General features: G+C 41.5%; 1 protein-coding gene across 2 annotated transcripts in view; it reads left to right on the top strand.

Moving 5' to 3' along the window:
• Nucleotides 1–572: 572 nt before the first annotated feature.
• Nucleotides 573–21169, top strand: part of SAMD3 (sterile alpha motif domain containing 3) — a gene marked incomplete at its 3' end in the record, with an annotated part of 41605 nt that continues 21008 nt past the window's right edge. The window contains exons 1-5 of one of the 2 annotated variants that reach the window (XM_079716790.1): nucleotides 573–839; nucleotides 1508–1688; nucleotides 4549–4656; nucleotides 16886–17122; nucleotides 17377–17461. In XM_079716790.1, coding sequence (XP_079572916.1) covers nucleotides 761–839; nucleotides 1508–1688; nucleotides 4549–4656; nucleotides 16886–17122; nucleotides 17377–17461 — 690 coding nt within the window. In that variant the 5' untranslated portion in view covers nucleotides 573–760. The remainder of the gene's footprint in view (nucleotides 840–1507; nucleotides 1689–4548; nucleotides 4657–16885; nucleotides 17123–17376; nucleotides 17462–21169) is intronic. The other variant, XM_079716791.1, reaches the window with a different exon arrangement.

The following is a 21169-nucleotide window of genomic DNA, read 5'->3' as shown; positions in this document are numbered from 1 at the left end:
ACTAATTTTTTTTAAGTTTTCAATCAACTTGTTAGTTTGTACTAGTTATTTTACCAATCATAATGGTGTTCAATAAAGTTCTAGAACTGAATGGAATATGTAAGAATATTATTGAAAGGAAGGAGAGAAACACTCAGATTCTTCTGAGAATTTGGCTCCTACTTCCTAGGCTTGTTAAAGCAAAGCAATCAGAAGCAGCTGCAAGCTCTCTCTCCTCCATGGGGAGCAGCAAGGGGTTAACCAGTCTTGGTTTACTAAGCATCTCTGTCAGGCTTTTACCTGATCCTTCCTCCCTTCCTCCCCTGCCCACCCCTTTTGTAAATGTCAACAACTTCTTGATGAGCCTGGTAGTGGTGAATTTCACACCTTCCTTTTCTTTGTGAAGAAACCTGGGTGTTAATGGTACAGGATTGGGTACCATTGTATGACTCTGGCTGTCTGTGAGTAAAGCTGAGGGATGCCTGTGGAAAAAAAGTAGGAGAAGGTGAAGAAATTTGAGAAATGAGACCAGGAAATAGGTTCAAATTGGTCTCATTTTTAAAAAGAGTGTTTGTTTTATTAGCAACTTTTAAATGTGTATCTGGAAAAGAATAATTTTAAAGAAGCTTAGCACTGAGAGCCTCAAAGAGTCTGGCAAAGAAAGGGCTGAGATTAGAGAGCCGATTGGTAAAAATAAAGAAATAAATAGAAGAACAACAGTCAGAAAGAAAAACTGAAGACTCCTCTTTTTATTCTACAGGTGTATTTACAGGCTACAGCAATGGAAACTTGGTCAGTTGATCAGGTCTGCAGTTGGTTGGTGGAGAAAAACTTAGGAGAGCTAGTTCATAGGTTTCAAGGTGAGTTGTTTACACTTTCAAAAATGTTAATTGAGCAGCCTAGATATTGAGTGTCCTGTGTTATTGATTTTTTTTTTTCCCTAATGCATGTGAACATTGATGTGGAGTTGCTGCAGTGGGAAACTCATTTCTCTACTGACTGTAGCAGAGTTTGCGTTTGACCTGGTATCCACGAGAGAATCTAGTATTTCAAAAAGATCTCAAATAAGATAAATCTTAAGTAACTTGAAATACATATTTGATATATGCATTTGATACTGCTTTTGTCTATAAATATGCAGCTTGTGCAGCTTTGCGTAGTGTTGGATTTACAAGTATGGAATGTTGCCTGGTAGGTACCATGAAGAATACTTTTCCGAAAATATTTTTTCCTTAACAAAACAGTGTCTGTTAGAAAGAATCCGGAGAGGGGAGGCATTAATGTGGAAGTAAAAAGTTTTTATTGTGACTCTAGGTTGTGGTACTTTCTTAGGAGCCAACATGTATTTGGAATTATGGAATATTCGTGTTCTATTTTTTTGTCAAAAACACAGATAATTTTATAACTGCAAAGCACAAGTTTAGATGCATCGTTTAATACCGGAAATAATTCTGCCTGTGCAGAGTGCTGTGTTTTACAGTGCTTTACCCAGCAGACAGGTAGAGACATTTTTTTTTCTTTTTCCCAGAGGAAGAAGTAAGTGGGGCCGCTCTTCTAGCGCTTAATGATCGGATGGTTCAGCAACTAGTAAAGAAAATTGGGCACCAGGCTGTTCTAATGGATTTAATTAAAGAATATAAGCAGAAGAGTCAAGAACTGAAGTCCCCTGGAGAAACAGCCCTGGTCACGCAAGCAGAAGCACCGCCAGAGTAAGTGTTCAGGAATGGCTTTATTTTTGCTGTGCTTTCCTGATGATGGCTGTAGCGTGACGTCTGGGGTTTAAACCTCTTTGAAAATTGTGGCCATTTGCAGATTGTGTGTACAGTGACACTTTTCGCAAAGTTTTATGAGTCAAGATACTTTTATTTTTAAATGCACCAGTTTTTTTAACACTTACTCCGTTTGTTAAGGAAGACCTGTAAGCCCAGAGTTCCTACATAGAAAGCTCTATAACAAGCAGTTAAAATGTACATATAACACCAGCAGAAATGAACTGCAGCTTAGGTCTTAAAATTAGTGTTTGAGAAAGGCATCTTTTTCTGCTCCTTTGCTTTTCCCAAAGCTATTTGTGTATTTATTTATTTGCCAAGGATTCCTTATAGTAACTAATTTATATTCTCCTCTGGAGGCCTTCATAATATAATTTGCTAAAGACTCTTGCTGCAATGGATTTTTTAATTTCTCAAGAGTATTCTTGGAGTACTGAAGGCTATGATAGCATCCCACAAAAGTCATGTAGAAAAATTTGTGATGGCTTTGAGGTTTAGGGATGTTTTTGTTTGTTTTTTTATCACTGACTTCTGCAATAAAAAGGAATGATAACAGGAATTATAAAATTAAAAATTGCACTTTGCAATTCTATGCCCCAGGATCATCTCAGGCATTCTGTTTTGGTTTTTCCGTATTTGAGACTTTTTGCAAGGTGTCTAAGTTTAAATAATTACTGCAGACCAATTATTAATTTTTAAAGTAAGATTATGATGTTTGGTGAAATTCATTCTAAGTTTTTACTTTAAGTTTTTCAGGTTATATCTGTCAAACTATATATTTCTGTCTTGCTCTTTTATAAGCAATACAATGTTAGAGAGACCCGGCTTAAGTCATTTGACTTCTAGAATATTTGGGTATTTGGGACAAGGAGGGGGACGGGTAGACTTGAAGGAATGGTCCACAGTTGGTCTGGAGATTCTACCATTTGATTTATTTGAAGGATTTCTTCTAAACATTGTTTTGACGTATCTATGTAAAAGATATGTGACTTTTGTTGAAGCTCGCGTTGTATGCTTTTACTCCTTTCCAGTGAAGGGAGGGTGTAAACCTCAAATAGAGCTCAAAGTAATTTCCCAGCATTCTTGGATGAGTTGGACTTTTGAGCTGGAAGTTCCCCTCAGTTGACTGGCATCTTGATATTGCCTTAGGCAGAGCTTGGAAGAAAACAGACAGCCTTGTTTCCACTGCAAATCAGTTTATAATGTTCTCTAGTAAATGAGAACTAACTGGACTGCTAGGAAACCCGGGCATCATTCCTGGTTCTACCACTGACTTGGATTGATTATGTTAAATGTTGACACCCCTGTTGCGTCATCTGTAGGTTGTGAAAAGTAATACAGTACTTAACTTCATGTTAATTCGCACTGATCTTAGGAGTATCACAGTCTTTGAGAAAACCTCTCCTCCTTCTCCCAGACCAAAATAGTCTTTTGCTAAATATTAAGCTTTGTTAACCTGGTTAAGAAAGCCATTTTCAAATGTAACCAAGACTTGGAACACTGGTTTTCCAGGGACTGAGTGGGGGCTTTTCACCCAAGTAAATAGTTGACTCTAAGGTTTGTGTTGTCTTGCATTCAAATTAAATTATCCTGGTGCAAAATCACAATTGCAGGTGAGTTTATAGGTTATAGTTTGTTAAAATGTTTATTGGCTATATTTGCTTATTGTCAACTATATAGCCACTAGACAAATATATTTTCCTATGGGAATCATGATAATAGAAAAAGGTATGAAAATATGCTATTTATTTAATATGCTACTTAATTAAACCCTTTTAGGAAGTGCTTAATAAAGATAGGAAACTTGGCATAGTAAAAAGAACCCTGAAGCTAGGTATTAAAACATTTGATTTTAAATCCCTGTTCTGGTATTAGCTACCCATCTAACCTTGGAGATTTGCTTGACTTTTCTTAGTTTCAACTGTAAAATGAAGTGAGTAGAATAAATGATGCTTAAGACTCCTTCTAAATGGTTTATAAAATGACATTCTAGATCAGAGGTTGCAGATGGGTTTCAACTTGCATGTAAATTTCATTTAATGGCTAATGGCTGCCTGGTATGTTATTTTAAAAAAAAACTTTACAGGCCACATCTGGACAGGATATTTGGCATCCTATTCAGACTTAGGCAAATGATAGGAATATGTAATAGGTAGGAGTATCTGCAGTTGCTTTTTGGTGTCGTTCTTGTTGAAGCTGGTAGAAAAATCACTGGACAGGAAGTTGGAAAGTTGGAAGTTGGAAAACTGAGGTCAACTGGTGCTGCTACTGAGTAGCTTGTGGTGGTGAGCAAGTTGTTTTCCTTTCAGGGCTTTAGTTGTATCACTTAGAAAATGAGGGTGTTAGTGAAGTGTGGTTCAAAGATCATGAAATTTTACAGATAATAAAAGGTCCCCCAAAATGACAGGGAATAGAGAAAGGATCTGACATAGAGTTCCTTTTTTTTTTTTTTTTTTTTGCCAAATAAGAATATTGACCAATAAAAGTACATTCTGTCATCACTATTATTTCATAAAGGAAAGGATTATCATAACACCATTTATAAATGTGATGGATTGGTGAAAACAGTACTGTGAACTGGCATTGTCTCTCTCCTGGCATGTATGAACTGAGTGAGATGACCTCAGAGGATTTCTCTTTCAGTTCTCTCAGTCAGGACTCTAAAGTGGAGCTTAAAAGTGGACACAGATCATAGAGTTTCTATGGGCTGACTCCTACTCTCTGTGAGAACCACTGTGAGAGCAATAATTGTGACCCCTATTGAATAGCCCCTGACCCACCTTTTCTTTCTTGGTGACAGGGGTGAACAGTCCTCCAGTCCAGCCAGTCGTGGGGAGCAGATGCCATCTTTCTATCCAGCTGAAAACCATAATAATGATCTGATTGACCAAAGAGTACTGAAACAGAGGTGGGATTGACAACTTCTAAACATTTGAAATCCAAATGATAATATTTGCCTTCATTTTTATGAGGTTTCGTGTATTTAAATGTATTTCTGAGTGGAAGCTATTTGTTTTTCTGGAAGGGATTTTTGTAAATCAAGTGATGAAGATATTTGGTAAGAGATGAAGGTTAAACTTTTTGATCTTCACATTGAAAAAGTAAAATTTTGAGATGATATCATGCATCTTTCAATTACACGTTGTTAAGGAAAAAGATGATTTCTCTGCCCTACACTGTCCAGAGTGATTGGCAGTAGCCACAAAGATGGAATTTATTCAGTAAATAGTGTCCTATAGAATATGCCTTTTGTAGAGTCTTTGTTTCGGATTTGAGTTTTGTAGTTGGTGTCTTAACTCGGCGAATCCTGATGGAAGCACTGCTTTGGTAAACATTTCCTCATATTCCTATGCTGGGATTTTGGGCTGTAGTATTTCAATATACGGGCTATGCTGGAACAGAGGAAAACTATAGACCTAGAGAACCAGACCCAGAAATGTGGCACTCAGACAAAGTTCTGAGGGGGACTGTAGGTAAGATACAGTCCGAGAGTCATGGCGGCCTATACAGCATTTTCCAACCACCTGGCCTGTGCAGTTCATGCATCACTCGTGATACCTATTGTTTGCAGCAGCTCTTTTCATTAAATGTACTGTCACTGAAAAGAGAGATGTCAGCTGGCGTAGAAGAATAGTCAGGCAACAGTCAAGCCAGGGTGTGGTCCTTTATAGTTTTTACAAGCCCTTTACATTATCATCTCGTTTAGTCCACACAGAAGTCCTGCAAGGTGGGCATTATTCTCTTTTATGTGAATGAGTTAAACTGAGATTTAGAGAAGTCAAGGGGCCTCTAGCTAGGTTTCCCAAATGGGCTGTTCTCACCTCAGCACAGAATCTACCACCATCAGTGTGGGAGCTCAGGGGACCAAAGGCAGCAGCAGCCTCAGCCCCTGGCTGCCTGCCCCCAGAGGCCCCGTGAGTGCAGGAAACACTGCACCTTTGATCAGGAGCTCTTGCAAATGGGCTTCAGCTCTGGGCGTCCTCTCTGTTCTCTTTCTCTCTCCACCACCTTCAACCTTGCACTCTCACCCCTGGGCTCAAAGTCTCCAGCTGCCCAAGATGTCCCAGTGTTAGGGTCCATCTTCCTCCGTGACGTTGGTTCCCATCTGGGGCAGTGAGCAAGGAGGTAGAGGGAATGTCCTACGGGGTCTTCCTGGTCTGAACTACGGTTCAGAAGATGTAAATACATTTCAATGGTGGCTTCATTCACCTCCTTTCTACTCATGGGTGCTTGTTGGGCCCAAGTGCTGTCTTTGATGTGGATCCAGGTGTGCAGAGTCAGCCACGCGTCCTCAGCAACCCCTTCAGGAAGCTGCCAGAAGCAGCTGGGCCTTCTCTGACTGTTCAGCAGAGACAGGAAGAGTGATGATTCGTCCCAGTGGTCCAACCCTAATACCGCTGTGAATCAGTATCCAAACTGCAAAACAGGAATAATGAACACAGTGTATGCCTCATGGTGCTCCTGTGAGGACAATTATCTAAAATCAGATCATACCTGCTCAGTGCTAAGCACAGTGGAAGCACCTGGAAAGCACTCAGTGGACCGCCATCTACACAGCACTCCTCCAGGCAGTAATGCCACTTGCCTGAGGACCTCTTTCCTCTCCCTACTTGCTGCCTGTGGGAAATGAGGATGCCACCTTCTACAAGTTCTTTAGGTCGTTTCTCTTCCTCAGCCCTCTGATGGTATTCCATTCTCATATGGTCCTGCGATGCTGGCCAGGCAGGATTATTATTCCCCATTTTTTCACGAGGCTGATCAAAGACACAGCCTGTGCTTCAGGGTATTTCTCATTCTTTATAGTGTCTGGCATGGAAAAAAACAGAATTGGGTTAGAAATGGAGAGAAATCAGAGAGTTTGGAAACCAGAGCCAATACTCTAGTATCTTTCTTCTAATCATAAAGTCTGTCCTAACCTATATGACCACCTTCTACCCGTCACTATCCACAAGCACCGTAGAGTTAAACATGTCCAGAAATGAGCTCATGTCCCTTGCCTTAGCATGTATATATAGGTGTAAGAAATACAAATGTACTCAAACCCAGTGCCCTGGGTACAGAAGCACTGGTGCTGGAAAGCCGGGGGTGAAGCTGTCCCTCCCTCTCATGGATCCACATGATGGCTGTCTCCATCTCTCTTCTGCTTTCCTCATCTGTTTCAGTCGCTTCCTTCTTCCTATGAGGATTGGTTATCCTACTACTCATGGCTGCTCTGCCCCGTTCAGACTGGCTGGCCATATAGCACTGCCTCCAGAGGAAGTTCTCCCTGAAAACAGCTCAGGTCATTCCAGCCAACGGACTCAGCCTTTCAGTGTTGCTTAGCTCAGTATCTGGGGAAGAGGAACTGAGGGGTCTACTGTGGATCAGATGTCCCCTCCTGGGCAGTCAGCTATGTGTGGGCAGATGAGGACAAGGCAGGGGTAACTTGCCCTTTGTCCAGGGCTGCGGAATGGAGTGGGACAGAAGATTCGCTCCCTTCCCAAGTCCTATCTCAGACAGTGGCTCCATCATCCAGCCATGTGAGTTAAAAATCACTGGAGTCGGGCTTCCCTGGTGGTGCAGTGGTTGAGAGTCCGCCTGCTGATGCAGGGGACATGGGTTCGTGCCCCGGTCCAGGAAGATCCCACATGCTGTGGAGCGGCTGGGCCCGTGAGCCATGGCCGCTGAGCCTGCGCTTCCGGAACCTGTGCTCCACAAGGGGAGAGGCCACAACGGTGAGAGGCCCGCATACTGCAAAAAAAAAAAAAAAAAAAAAAAAAAAATCACTGGAGCCACCCTTGATCCCGTCCTCCTGCCCTTCTGCCTAGGGTGCTATTCATTCAACAGGTGTTGATTAAGAGCATATTGCATGGCTCCTGGGTCAGGCTGTGTTGTTCCCTTCCTTTCCCTACCTGCTCATTTTTGAAGACTCTGCTCAAAATCCGTTTTTTGGAAGGAAGCCCCTCCATTGATATTCCAGGTCAGGCAAGTAGCCCTTCTATGTGTACCATCCTCTACGTTTCTCTTGCTTTACTCGTAAAACTAGATAATGGGACTGATCACTTTAAAGTTTGTATTCCTTCCTTAGAAGCACCTCTTGGACAAAGACCATACCCTTTTGTCCTTGTAAACACAGCATTTGGCACAGTTCCTGACACACAGAGGCTAAATAGGAGTTTTTAATTGAAATGAGGATGCACGGTCCAATGAAAGACTGAATATATCTTCATGGGACAGGATAAATATTTGAATAGCATCAATTCCTTTTTAGACCTTTTTGATACAATTCCTGCTGAATATGCTAATTTTTTTAACAGAATTAAACTCCAGGAGTGTATGCGCCACTCACACATAACAGGCTAGAAAGCTGATGGTTGGCTACTGCTTTCCCGAGGCAGGGAAGGATGGTGGACCAAGTGCCAGCTTTGGGGTCTCACACACCTGGGTGGGAATCCCGACTCTTCACTTGTTCTCCAGGTGGTCTCTGCACAATGTGTGATGGGAACACCCACCTGCTCGTGAGATGACAATTAAGGTACCTGGCAGCTGTTATCACACCATACAAGGTGGCCGTCATCATTCTTGTGATATTTTTTCCCAAGTTCCCTAAAATGAACATGTGTTTTCCATCCAGATTATTTACAGGCAAGAAGTTAAAGAAGGCTCTAGAGGCAGGACATTCACGTGACTTTGGCCCTTGAAAAGATGTGTGTGTCCCAGTGGATGAATTCCAAGTCCCAAGGAAACACTAGGGTGCTGTGACACAATGCAGTTTTCTTTGGTGACAGGTGATCCCGTGCTCTTTACCAAATTGCTTAAATGCCCTTTCTTGATGTAAGGCTTATAAGCTCCCATCCTCAACATGTGTTGGCGATCCTTTAGAAAGACTTTCTTTCCATGCTATTCTTCATTTTTCCTCTACACTATTTGAAACTGTTTGCTTCCCTTTTAGTACCTAGTAAGGCATGAAATCAGATAAACAGGTAGAGGTTTCCTAAATGTCACTTTGAAAACACTTGGCTTGAACTTTAAATATATGCATGCAGATATTTTTGCTTCAGCTTTTGGGTGTAATTATAAATTAGTCACAGTTTCCCTCATATTTAAAAATTATTTTAACGATGATTTTTTTCTGGGTCTGGCTACTGCTATAAGATGTTGTAGAGTGATCTTACCCACCTGCCTATGCTCAGGAGGGAAAATATCAGTGGGTCCACACTTAAAGTATTGTTTGTAGTCACTGCCACACACACAACTCAGATAAGGGGCAGCACATCTTATCCAGCACGTCGTAACAAAGGGAGGTTCAGTGAATTGCACCAAAGACAACTTAGGTGATAAACTGTCACATTTAGATGCTGAATCCCAGGTCAGTGAAACAACAAGAATCTCTCAGAGTGAAGTGCAGGATCCCACATCTACCCCACAGGTGTATAGAACACCCCATACCTAAGGGTTGTGTGTTTGGAAGTGTTATATTGTAACTCTAGTCCTTGATTGGAGATTCCCAGTGTACATTAACATAGTAAATGCTATGAGGAGTCCCATGGTAAGAAAACACCTTTCGCTCTGTCTGGCCCAGAATTCTTTCTTTGTGTAACAGCTATTAACATTACAGGAAACACCTTAGGAAATACTGACTTAAGGCTGTCTTACTTAAGTCAGGATTCATTCATTCATTCCATAGTAGATACTTACTGAGTGCTTACTCTGTGCCAGGCACTGGTAGACACAGAGGATACAAGGGTGAGTGGAGCAGACCAAGCCTCCCAGCTCACAGAGTTCACGTTCTAATGGTGGGGGGAATAACAAATACATATGATATTACATTGTAAATATGTTTAAGGTCTATGAAGGCCAATAATGCCAAGAAAAAAGGTGGATTCCCTTTGAGAGAGTGAGCAGTGTGTGTATGTGCATATGAGCCTGCGCGTCCGGAGCCTGTGCTCCGCAACGGGAGAGGCCACAACAGTAAGAGGCCCGCGTACCACACACACACAAAAAAAGTTGCCCTAAATCCATTCAACCCTGAACTACCAGATTTTGATAATTCTGAACTACATAATAGTAGTACTCAACCATTTTGCAACAATTGTGTAGGTAGTGTCTCATTACTTTTTCTTTTGTATGAATGAGGAATTAAAAAGAAAGAGGGACTCAGACATGATAGCTCCATGAGATCTGTTTTTGTAACTGTCATGCTAATAAGTGTAAATATTGAGGGTAAAGGCCAGAAGTTTCTGGGTCTTTGTCCATCTCTCAATACCAAGAAGAATTGGGGAATGGGAAGAAATAAAAGATTTATGTATTTTATGCTTCTTTGCTTGATTAGTCAGGTCCCCAAAAGTTCCTGGGGTCTTGAATCTCGCACTGGCAAGCAAGGACCGGGAGGATCTGAGAGGTGCCTGTTTGTGCCACAGCAGAGTGCCTGATGCCATCCACATCTTTACCTCTACTTTATGCCTGATTATGTGTTCACACATGCCTTTCAGAAACTAAATTCTTCTGGAAGTCTCATAGATTAAATAGCAGCTGTGATAGCCCAGAGCTGTAAAACATAAATTAAAAGCAATCAGCAAAAGGCTGAGAATGTGGAGCAAACATTTTCTGAAGTAGTGGTGGTTACCATCAGTTGCAGCAAGAAAGCAGCATTTCCTTCATAGTCCTTGCATGTCTTGCAGTGACATTGTTCACTATTTTCAGAGATGGCATCTCACCTTGCTCATTGGCATGTATCTCTTTATTGGGCTTTTCAGAACTTCTTCTTTATTTTGTTTCCTTAGCAGTGGAAAGTCTTGCCTAAGTAAGGTAAAGCAGGTAATTCTCAGAGTACTGGCCTCAGAACACAGAAGCAACATTTCTGTTTAACTTTGTAGTTTGGTGAAATTTGGTCCCTCTTTTGAAGATATGTATCATGAGGTCCTTTTCTGTCCTATGGTAAGATGATAGCAAGTTCTTTAAACAAATGTCTAAGCCTCCTCTTGCTTCCTTTCTCTTCTTCTGTGTTCCAAAAACACTGAAACTTTTAGATGTTGCTGTGGTTACATGCCATTTAGTTTCAGAGTTGATAATGTAATAACTGGGCATCCCAATATATACCATTTTCAGTGTATAAAGTCTGCAAGCTTGGGTGTGGAAAAGAATAAAATGAATGTAGGCTTGTGGAGCACAGTCTTTCAGTTAGGTCCCTGGAGAGCATGGTATTTGTCACTGCTTTCTCTTCCGGTGGTGGGAGTACTACTGCTGATGGTAGTGGTACTTTAGATGTGAAGACTAAGACCGGTAGCGAGAAAGGCTGTTCTTCACAGCAAAGTCCTCACTTGTCTCTTGCTCTTCTTCCTTGAGGACCAGAAAGCAATACCATTTTACAAGACTAGAAAAGCATCACAATCCCTCAAGATAGCAGATTATCTCCAAGCTGGGGACTCTAGAAAAAGGTGTCATTTGTTACCTAAATTCTAGGAAAGCAGGCATGATTCATAACGACTCCAAAAGTCAACCAGAAGTCAGTTGAGTGTGATGTGAACTCTGCCCTTTGTTCTGTAAAGAATCCACATGTGATGCAGCTGAAGCCTGGTGAGATACTGAGAAAACTTCTTTGGGACGTTTTTTTCGGTGGTGTTTGATCATTTTGTAATTCTCAGCAGCCACAGTCTAATTCCTAGGTACACTTTGTATATACAGAGGACGCTACTCCAATCCCCAGACCTGCCTCTCTTGCATTCGGGTCCCACTAGTTTTCATATCTCAAACTTGTGGACTTAGTGATGTGACACTTCAATTTCATGTATGAAAACACAAGTTTATGGAACTAATGTCTGCCTTTGTTTAGCTGTCATAGAATGTTACATTTACTGTTTTATATCTCTCTCAAATGTTCCTAAAACTTTCTACAACATTTTTGTTACAAACTGTTCCACTCAACAATGACATAGGGAAATCAAAACAGATAAGGAGCCAAGACATAAGATGACTACTCACAGGGCCAGTGTTGGACCGGGCCACGTGGGAGATTCAGACAAGAAAGACCACCCAAGAGGCAGGAGAGTGGGGAAGAGAATCCACCTGGGGAGAGGGCTAAGACGAGCCTAGAAGATTGAGGGAAACTCAGGGCATTGGGGTGAGGGAAACAACGGCTAACACATGCATAGTGTGGCCTGGAGACTTAGTAGGCTTGAACCTTGGCTAGATCTGAGAATTCACATTGGATACTAGCTGATAATAAAATGGGACACAAAATTGGACCATATTATGGATTGTCCTAATTATTAAGTAAGTTATGTAACTGGAGATAAAACAAGTAGTCCCTACCCTCATGTATGTCTCTTCTGCTCCCTGCCATGGCTCAACATCTGCCTTCTGTACACTGAGATTTTTTCTTAGGAGAGCTGGAGTTCCATTGGCCCTGTTCTGCATAGGGCCATCTTCTTTATCCTAGGCGAGCCCCATATTGTCTGTTCCTTGGGAATAAAATAATTAGGTGACTTTTCTTGCTTATTAAGGCTAAACAAAGTTTTTCCAGTCAATGACTTTTTTTTTAACATCTATATTGGAGTATAATTGCTTTACAGTGTTGTGTTAGTTTCTGCTGTGCAACAAAGTGAATCAGCTACATGAATACGTATATCCCCATATCCCCTCCCTACTGCCTCTCCCTCCCACCCTCCCCATCCCACCCCTCCAGGTGGTCCCAAAGCACCGAGCTGATCTCCCTGTGCTATATGGCTGCTTCCCACTAGCTATCTATTTTACGTTTGGTAGTGTATATATGTCCATGCCACTCTCTCACTTCGTCCCAGCTTACCCTTCCCCCTCTCCGTGTACTCAAGTCCATTCTCTACGTCTGCGTCTTTATTTCTGTCCTGCCCCTAGGTTCTTCAGAACCAATTTTTTTTTTTGAGATTCCATATGTATGTTAGCATAAAGTATTTGTTTTTCTCTTTCTGACTTACTTCACTTTGTATGACAGACTCTAAGTCCATCCATCTCACTACAAATAACTCAGTTTCCTTTCCTTTTATGGCTGAGTAATATTCCATTGTATATATGTGCCACATCTTCTTTATCCATTCATCTGTTGATGGACACTTAGGTTGCTTCCATGTCCTGGCTATTGTAAATGGAGATGCAATGAACATTGTGGTACATGACTCTCTTTGAATTATGGTTTTCTCAGTGTACATGCCCAGTAGTGGGATTGCTGAATCGTATGGTAGTTCTATTTTTAGTTTTTTAAGGAACCTCCATACTGTTCTCCATAGTGGCTGTATCAATTTACATTCCCACCAACAGTGCAAGAGGGTTCCCTTTTCTCCACACCCTCTCCAGCATTTATTGTTTGTAGATTTTTTGATGATGGCAATTCTGACTGGTGTGAGGTGACACCTCATTGTAGATTTGATTTGCATTTCTCTAATGATTAGTGATGTTGAGCATCCTTTCATGTGTTTGTTGGCAATCTGTATATCTTCTTTGGAGAAATGTCTATTTAGGTCTTCTGCCCATTTTAGGATTGGGTTGTTTTATTTTTTTTGCGGTAGGCGGGCCTCTCACTGTTGTGGCCTCCCCCCTTGCGGAGCACAGGCTCTGGAGCACAGGCTCAGTGGCCATGGCTCACGGGCCTAGCCGCTCTGAGGCATGTGGGATCCTCCCAGACCGGGGCACGAACCCGTGTCCCCTGCATTGGCAGGCGGACTCTCAACCACTGCGCCACCAGGGAAGCCCTGTTTTTTTGATATTGGGCTGCATGAGCTGCTTGTAAATTCTGGAGGATAATCCTTTGTCAGTTCCTTCATTTGCAAATATTTTCTCCCATTTAAGCAGGGGGTGGGGTTTAAGGTGGGGCGGGACCTAGGCAGGTGGGGGTGACCTTTGAGTGTGGGGCCAGGCCTCTGCTTAGGACCTGCTCAGAATGGGAGGGGAGAGGCAGTGCATGGAAAGGAGGGCCTCTGGAGTGTGGAGTTCCGAGTTTGGAGGTAGGGCCCTGGGTGAGGGTGTGTGGGTGGGGTTTAGGCCCAACAGGCTCCCCGGTGCCTAAGTGGACAGGGAAAGCACTGGCCCCGTTCCTTTCCATTCCTTCACATGCCTCCCCCACAGTCTCCACCAGGGTCTCCCCTGTTGACCCTGGACCCCTAACCATGGGTGGGTCCCGCTGGGTGCAGGAACTCCTCCCCTCCCCCAGCCACCCCTCAGGGTGCCAGTCCCGGAGGTCCGGCCTTTGCTTTTGCTCCCCCTTCCCTCCCTCCCATTCCCTTAGGACCCATGCGGCTGGAGGGAGTCTAGGTGGGCAGAGGATCAGGTTTGGGATCTTAGCAGGTTCCTGGAGGTCCAAGTGGGCAGGGGAAACCTGGCCATGCTCCCTTTTGATCTTCTGCCCTCCCAATGGTTCCCCAATTTCCCCCTGAGGGCATGGGATCACTTCTCCTCCCCCAGCCACCCCTCAGGGGCATCAGTCCAATCCCGCCTCCACTTCTCCTCTCCCTGCATTCCCGCCCCCCCACATCCTACCCGGTCGCTGGGGGTTCCTCCCGTCCCCTTAGGTGTCTGTGGTCCCCCATTGGTGCCTGGTAGGTGCCCTAGTTGTGAGGAGACACGAATTCCACGCCCTCCTAGTACGCCATCTTGACTCCACTCAGTCAATGAGCTTTTTCATGAGAACCTCCACCTCATAATTTTTTTAATTAGCACATACTGCTGTAATAATACTATTAATTATCATATGTGTCAGCTTAACCTTATTGTAAGATTTATTTTATTACAAATATAAACTCTACATACATACTGAGTGTTTAGTGCAATAGACTCTGATTAGTTAGACTGGGATCAATCCTAGCCATTAACATGTTTTAAAAGCTCTCCAGATGATTGTACTGTGTACCCAGGGTTGAGAGCCACTGGATTAAAGATCTTTGTTCTGTGGTGGTATCTTGTTGAAGGGCACTGGTTCTGAGGTAGGAACAGAAATATCAGCATCCTCTTAGTCTGGGAATTTTTTCTGCTCTGTGCACTTACTTTAAGCTGACTTCTAGGGTGTTCTGCCCAACTCTACCTAAATAAAGATATGAATAATCTCAACCTCACAGTAAATTTTTAAAAATCCAATGCAAATATTGTTTTATGGATGGGAAGTGATTGTGCCTGCACCTAAATTAGAGTGTATTTTTAATTTCTGATTCTAGTATTCTGTGTAATACTAGTTTTGACTTGTATTAGTTAGCATAGCTTGTATTCTATTCACTCCCGAAATATCTTGTTAAATTGTTTTAATGTAAAGAAAAGGAAAATTTGATGCCCCTGATTTTGTCTAATTAGGAGCAAGATGGAATATCTGGCTTTGATAGAGCTTGTATGTGTCTAGTTACATTCTAGATATTTGACAGAAATAAGACCGTGCTATATAGTGCCTACCCTGATGTTGAAAAGACATACAGAAAAAATATATAGAACAAGAAGGTAAAAATTGCCTCCAGTCCTATTTTATAGCATTGGAATGTGGAAGTTATCCATTGATGTGGTACTAAATAAGACATGGCAACCTCACAAGTCTAAAGGGGTCATGCAGCTAAATTAGCTTGAAACTCCTGAGGAAAAGGAGATAGATGTTAAAATCTTGTACTGAAACCAAGTTTAACACCTGCACAGTTGCAGCACCTTTCAAAAATCTTGGGAAGGCACAAAATACAGCAAACAAAACTTGCCATTACTTTACACCCTCGGTTTAAGTAGATAAGGGAGAGATCATGGGAGAAAGAAATAATAGAATAGAATAGGAAAGGAAATAGGGATTGTAGAAGAGTATTTGCCAACTAGTACACCCCCAATAAATATTGGTTGAGTAAATGAATGAAATGAGAGAGGAACAGTGGAAAATAATTTGGGCTGAGGCAAAAATTTCTTCTGGGAACGGCCTGTTGCTGTACTGAAGTCAGCGTTGACATTATTGGTGTGCTCATTTTAGCCAGGACATATTTTCATCATCGATGCAGTTATTGCCAAAGAGGGAAAAAAAGGAGAAAGAGCTTATCATGAAAAGAGGAAGAGTTCTTTCTCCTCTTTTCTTTATTCCCCATGTTTCATTATACCTCTTGCATTCTTACAAAATATGACCTAAAATTCTAAAGGAAACCTGGACTTTCAAAGCTCATCTGAATTTTATTTGGACTACTAAGGCTTCCATGCTTGTACCAGAAAATTAACCTACTTAAGTTAACTTAGGAAATCTTTCTTTGTCTTCTGCTTGGCTTGCCTCTATTACTTCACTTCCATTCCAATCAATTCTATTAGTGAAATGGATTAAAAGCTATCTATTGTCTCTGGTAACTCGCTTGGAAATTTTACTTTTTATACACTGGATCCATCACTAACTTTAAGGTTTTAAAGTGGTTCTGATATTTAATTTTATAAAAAACCTTATTGAGGTATAATTTTCATAATATAAAATTCACCCATTAAAGTATACAGCTCAGTTAATATTAGCAGATTTATGCAGGTGTGCAGCCATTGTCAGAATCCATTTTGGAATGCTTTCATCACCCTAAAAATTCCCTGGTGTCCTTTTTTCAGTCAATCTTCACTCCAACCCCCAGCCGCAGGCAACCACTGATCTGCTTTCTGTAGCTATCATTTTCTGTAGCCTTTTGTAGCAACTTCATCTGAATGGATCAGAATATCTGATACTTATTTTAAATTTAGAGACCAAGTTTACCTTATTAAAATAGCCAAGAACAACTAAATTAAGTGACTCTTGTATTTCACTACAAACAGAAGCCAAGTAAGTTAATTAGAAGAATTTTCTGAATCAGGTGCTAAGACTTTATCGTATGCCTCATTTGCTTTGCTGAATTGCAATTTATTCTCTTTTAGTTAGATACCTTGTTCAGTTTTGAGCTACGCATTATATATTAACTCTTCAAGATATATGGATCAATATTCTTTCCAACTTCAGACTTTATTCTATAGTCTATACTGTTATGACATTTTTCTCCAGGATGACAAGTATTCGTGTGTGTGCAAAGGGAAAGAAAACAGAGATACCGGATGAGGCCTCAGACATTTGCAGGTAGATGATTGGATGGAAGATGGATTGATGACTTCCATATATTTAGGTCTCAAGAAAGTGGTTTCTATCATAAGTTCTCAGGGTGTAGAGAATTAATAAGTTGCATATATTTGAAGCAGAATTTCACTCTTTGTGTGTTTTTATTTAACAGAAGGAATGTGAAACAGGTTCTAACAGGGAATAAAGCCTTACAATGGACTAAGTCCTATGTTTTACCAGAGTTTCCTTATGATGTCAAATGCATGTTAGCAGAGCAGAAGTGTCCTGAACACAGCATGAGGATAAGGATCATTGAGTTTCTTCAGGCTGATATGACGAAGTATCTGGAAGGTTCACTGTGAGTAATAACAGGGCAGACTTGCTGCTTTGGGAGAGGGTGTGTTTTCAGAGTAGACTTGAATTCATTTGGAACCTATTCTCTTCAGATTTTGCATGACATATTGGTAGTAAGTCCAACATTGCCCAATATTTGAATGTCTACATTGTCATATAGAACGATCTGAAGAAAAGTGAATGTAATTTAGACTCATCTTATGAGGAGGAACGTGGACTTCTTGAACTGAAAAATGTCCTCCCTGTCGCACCGAACAGGTACCCGACGACCCAGCAGTATAACGACGTGGTCAACGCCCTGCTGCAGGCCCACCCTTTCCTGGATGAGGACGGCTGTGGCTTTGTAAGTGACAACGTGGAGCCCTTCTGTTTCTCTCAACCTTTCTTAAAATAAGAACCTTGTATTGTCCAGCAATCTTATGCCTCTTTTGCCTTTCCTCAGTCTCTTTCTGTCTGTTTATCTGAGTCTATCTGTTTCTCTTTCTCTGTCAATTTCTCTGACTCTGTCTGGTCTCTCTCTGATTCTGTTCCTTTGGCCGTCTCTTCTGTCTCTTGCTGTCAGTCCCTGTTTTGTTCTAAGTTTTGGTCTGTCTTTCTGTCTCTCCATCTCTCTCTATCCCCTCTAGCTCTGTTCTTTTTGATGACTTCTCTGTGTCTCTCTGTGTTCCTTGGTCTTGTTTAAAAAAAAAAGAACACTTTATTTTTTAGAGCAGTTTTAGGTACACAGCAAAATTGAGTGAAAGGTACAGAGATTTCCCATCTCTCTCTTGACCCACACATATGCACAGCCTCCCCCATTATCAACATCCCCAACCAGAGGGGTACATTTGTTACAGTGGATGAACCTCTACTGACACATCGTTATCACCCAAAGTCTATAGGTTACGTTATGGTTCACTCTTGGTGTAGTACATTCTATGCCATTAGACAAATTAGACATCATTATTGTATCATGTATATGTATGCTATTTTCACTGCTCGAAAAATCCTCTGTGTGCCACCTGTTCATCCCTCCTCATCCTTCTTCATCTTCTTTCTCTCTCTATGTCATCATCATTCTGTCTCTCTCTGAAAACTGTTTGGAAGCTCACAGATAAATGTGAGTCTCTAGGAAGGATCTTTAAGAGATGCGATACGTGGAAAGAGAAGGCTGTGACTGCACCTACATCAGTGCTTTCATCAATAAAGTGGTTCTTGCCTTTGTTTAGGCCCAGTGGAGAAGTGGTCTGCTTTTGAGGTCTTGACTTCCAGCCTCACCTGGCCCTCCCACATCTCTGCTGTTCTGACAAAAACAGATCCTGGAGGTGTTCTGGGGCAGCAGTTCTCAACTCTGGCTGCACATCAGGATCCCCAGAGATTCTGGTTTAGTTGGTCTGGAGAAGAGACCCTGGCACCTTAGAGCTCCCCAGATGATTCCAATGTGCAGTCAGGGTTGGGAAACACTGCTCCAGAGGTTTCAATACAAGCTTTGCTCTCTGGGTCTGCAAGTCTCTTGGCTTTAAAAGCCTGGGTTATCCATTGCCCAACAATCTGAGTATGCTTAACTCTACTGAACTGTACACTTAAAAATAGTTAAGATGGTTAAAAAAAATGAGTGTATTGTGACACTGGAACTATATGATTTAAGGGACAATTGTGGGGAATTATTGCTTTGTGTACATAAGATTTGCTGTCTATTAGTCCTTATATCTCTATATGCCGTATACGTATACATTGGTAGTCTTATCTAAATAAGACAGATGTCTTTTGCACCTTATTATAGCAGGTATCTCTGAGAAAAATTTTTTGCTGTACTTTCTTGAAGACATAGTGTGTGTCTTCAAGGTACACACTATGTGTGTGTGTGTGTGTGTGTATGTGTGTGTGTGAGAGAGAGAGCGCATGCACACAGCAAGGAAGCATTTGGTCATTTTTAGGACTAACTTTATTCTCAACTTTTTAAAATTGGGGTATAGTTGATTTATAATATTGTGTTAGTTTCAGATGTATAGAAAAGTGATTCAGTTATATTTATATGTATATATATATATTGTACAGATTATTTTCCACTATAGGTTATTACAAGATACTGATATTCTCAACTTTTTATTTCAAAAGTTTTCAAATCTACACAGGAGTTGAAAGACTGTTGCAGTGAACAGCCATATACCCTTTATGTAGCTCAAGGTTTCTTAGTCTGGGCAGTATTGCATTTTGGGTGGATACTTCTTTGTGGTGTGGGCTGTCCTCTGCATTGTAGGGTACTTAGCAGCATCCCTGGCACTCACTAAGTGTGACTAATACCCCTTCACCCAAACTGATGTAACAACCAACCGTGTCTCCAAACATTGCCAAATGTATCCTGGGTGGGGGGCAAAATCTCCGATGATTGAAAATCACTGATCTAGATTCACTAGGTATTACCATTTTGCCACATTTACATTTCCTTTCTCATATTTATTTGTTTGTTTTGACTGAGCATCTAAAAAAAAGCAAGTCGAAGTTGCCACTCCTAAACACCTCAGCATATATCTTATAAGGATAAGGACAATCTCCTACCTAACCACAATACCATTTTTATACCAAAAGAATTAACAATAATTACATAATATCATATACAATCCATATCCCTGTTTCTTCAATTATTGAAACAAAGTTTTAAAATGGATTTTTGGCTATAACATTTAATCAAAGATTATGCATTCCATGTAGTTACTATGTCTCTTTAACTTCTTTTTGTCTCTAGGATAGTTTCCCTACCTTTTTTTTTTCCATTATATTTTCTTTTTTGGACAAGCCTAGTCCAGTTGCCTTGTACGATGATTCACATTTTGGGTTTGTCTAAATGTTTCCTAATGATTATATTTGGGTTTACAATGTTAGGGGAAGATCTGCTGGTGATATGTGGACTTTTCACATATCCGTTCAGGAGGCCATAACTTCAGGGTTGTGTTTTATTTCAGAGTGATTGGAGGAGAGCTGTGTCTGTGTAGCTCTTTCCACACCCCCTCTAGCTGGAAAAGCATGGAGAAGAAGGAGGACTGTTCAATGACAAAAAGATTTTCTATTGCAGCATCTGTGTCAGGAATTCCCTGTGCCACACAGGTAGCAGATGCTCAGGGCACACCCCTTGATTGAGTGCTCATGTGGACCACTGCATTGACTGGCCCTTTTTTTGTTCCTATCAGATACTTGCTAAGGAGAGAAGGGAGAGGCTGGAAAGAAGACATTGGCAATTAAAAAATGTCCTAGCAGTTGATTGCTGTAATACCTCCCACCAAATCCACAGGTGTAGAAGCCCTTAAGAGCTATGGGAAACATGAGGGGGAAAAAAAATGTATTTGTACTAGTTCAGATTTCAGGGCTAAGAAAAATACAAGCCATCCATTATTTCTGTGCTGTTGTAAAACAGCAGTGGCAGTGTCCAGACCCACAAGCCTCTGGGAGGTGAGGAAGCATCTCTGACTCATATATACCCAGGCGCTTAACTGGGGCTGAAGCTGCCTTCCCAACCCCCAAGCCCCAGTACTCCTCACCAGGGCTGCCAAGGGTTTTATGAGCAGCACTTTAGTTTACAAATGTCTTCCATGCAGTAGCTCTTCATTTGAGTCTCCCCCTAACCCAGTGCAGTTGAATGGACTAAACTTCTTCTTATTCCTATAGTTAAAGAAACTAAGGCTGAGGGATTACTTGTTGAAGATTCCTTAGCTAACACATACTGGAGCTAGTCCAGGATCCTGGGTCTTTCCAACTTAGGTCCCAGTGCTTTTTCAGGGGCAGGAATAGCTCTTATTGAGACTTAAACCAAGGAACCTGGAATGACAAAATCTAAGTGTCAGACACTGGACTAACGTGATCTCAGTGGCATTCCCATTTGCCTGAGCTCATAAGATATGCCCAAAGTCACCCAGTGACTTAACCCATCTAGTGGCCAAGACTAGGAGGCAAATATGGGCCTGTGTAGCTACGATTTCTTTCCCTGTACCCACTCTTGGACCTATTCAAGTGCATGACATTGCAGGGAAGATGAGGGGCTGAAAAGAAGCCTTGAGGCTCAGGTTTGGCCACTCCT

This window comes from Hyperoodon ampullatus (assembly GCF_949752795.1).
Source record: "Hyperoodon ampullatus genome assembly, chromosome: 12".
NCBI classification, from domain to species: Eukaryota; Metazoa; Chordata; class Mammalia; order Artiodactyla; family Ziphiidae; genus Hyperoodon; species Hyperoodon ampullatus.
This window is presented reverse-complemented; position numbering and strand designations above follow the sequence as displayed.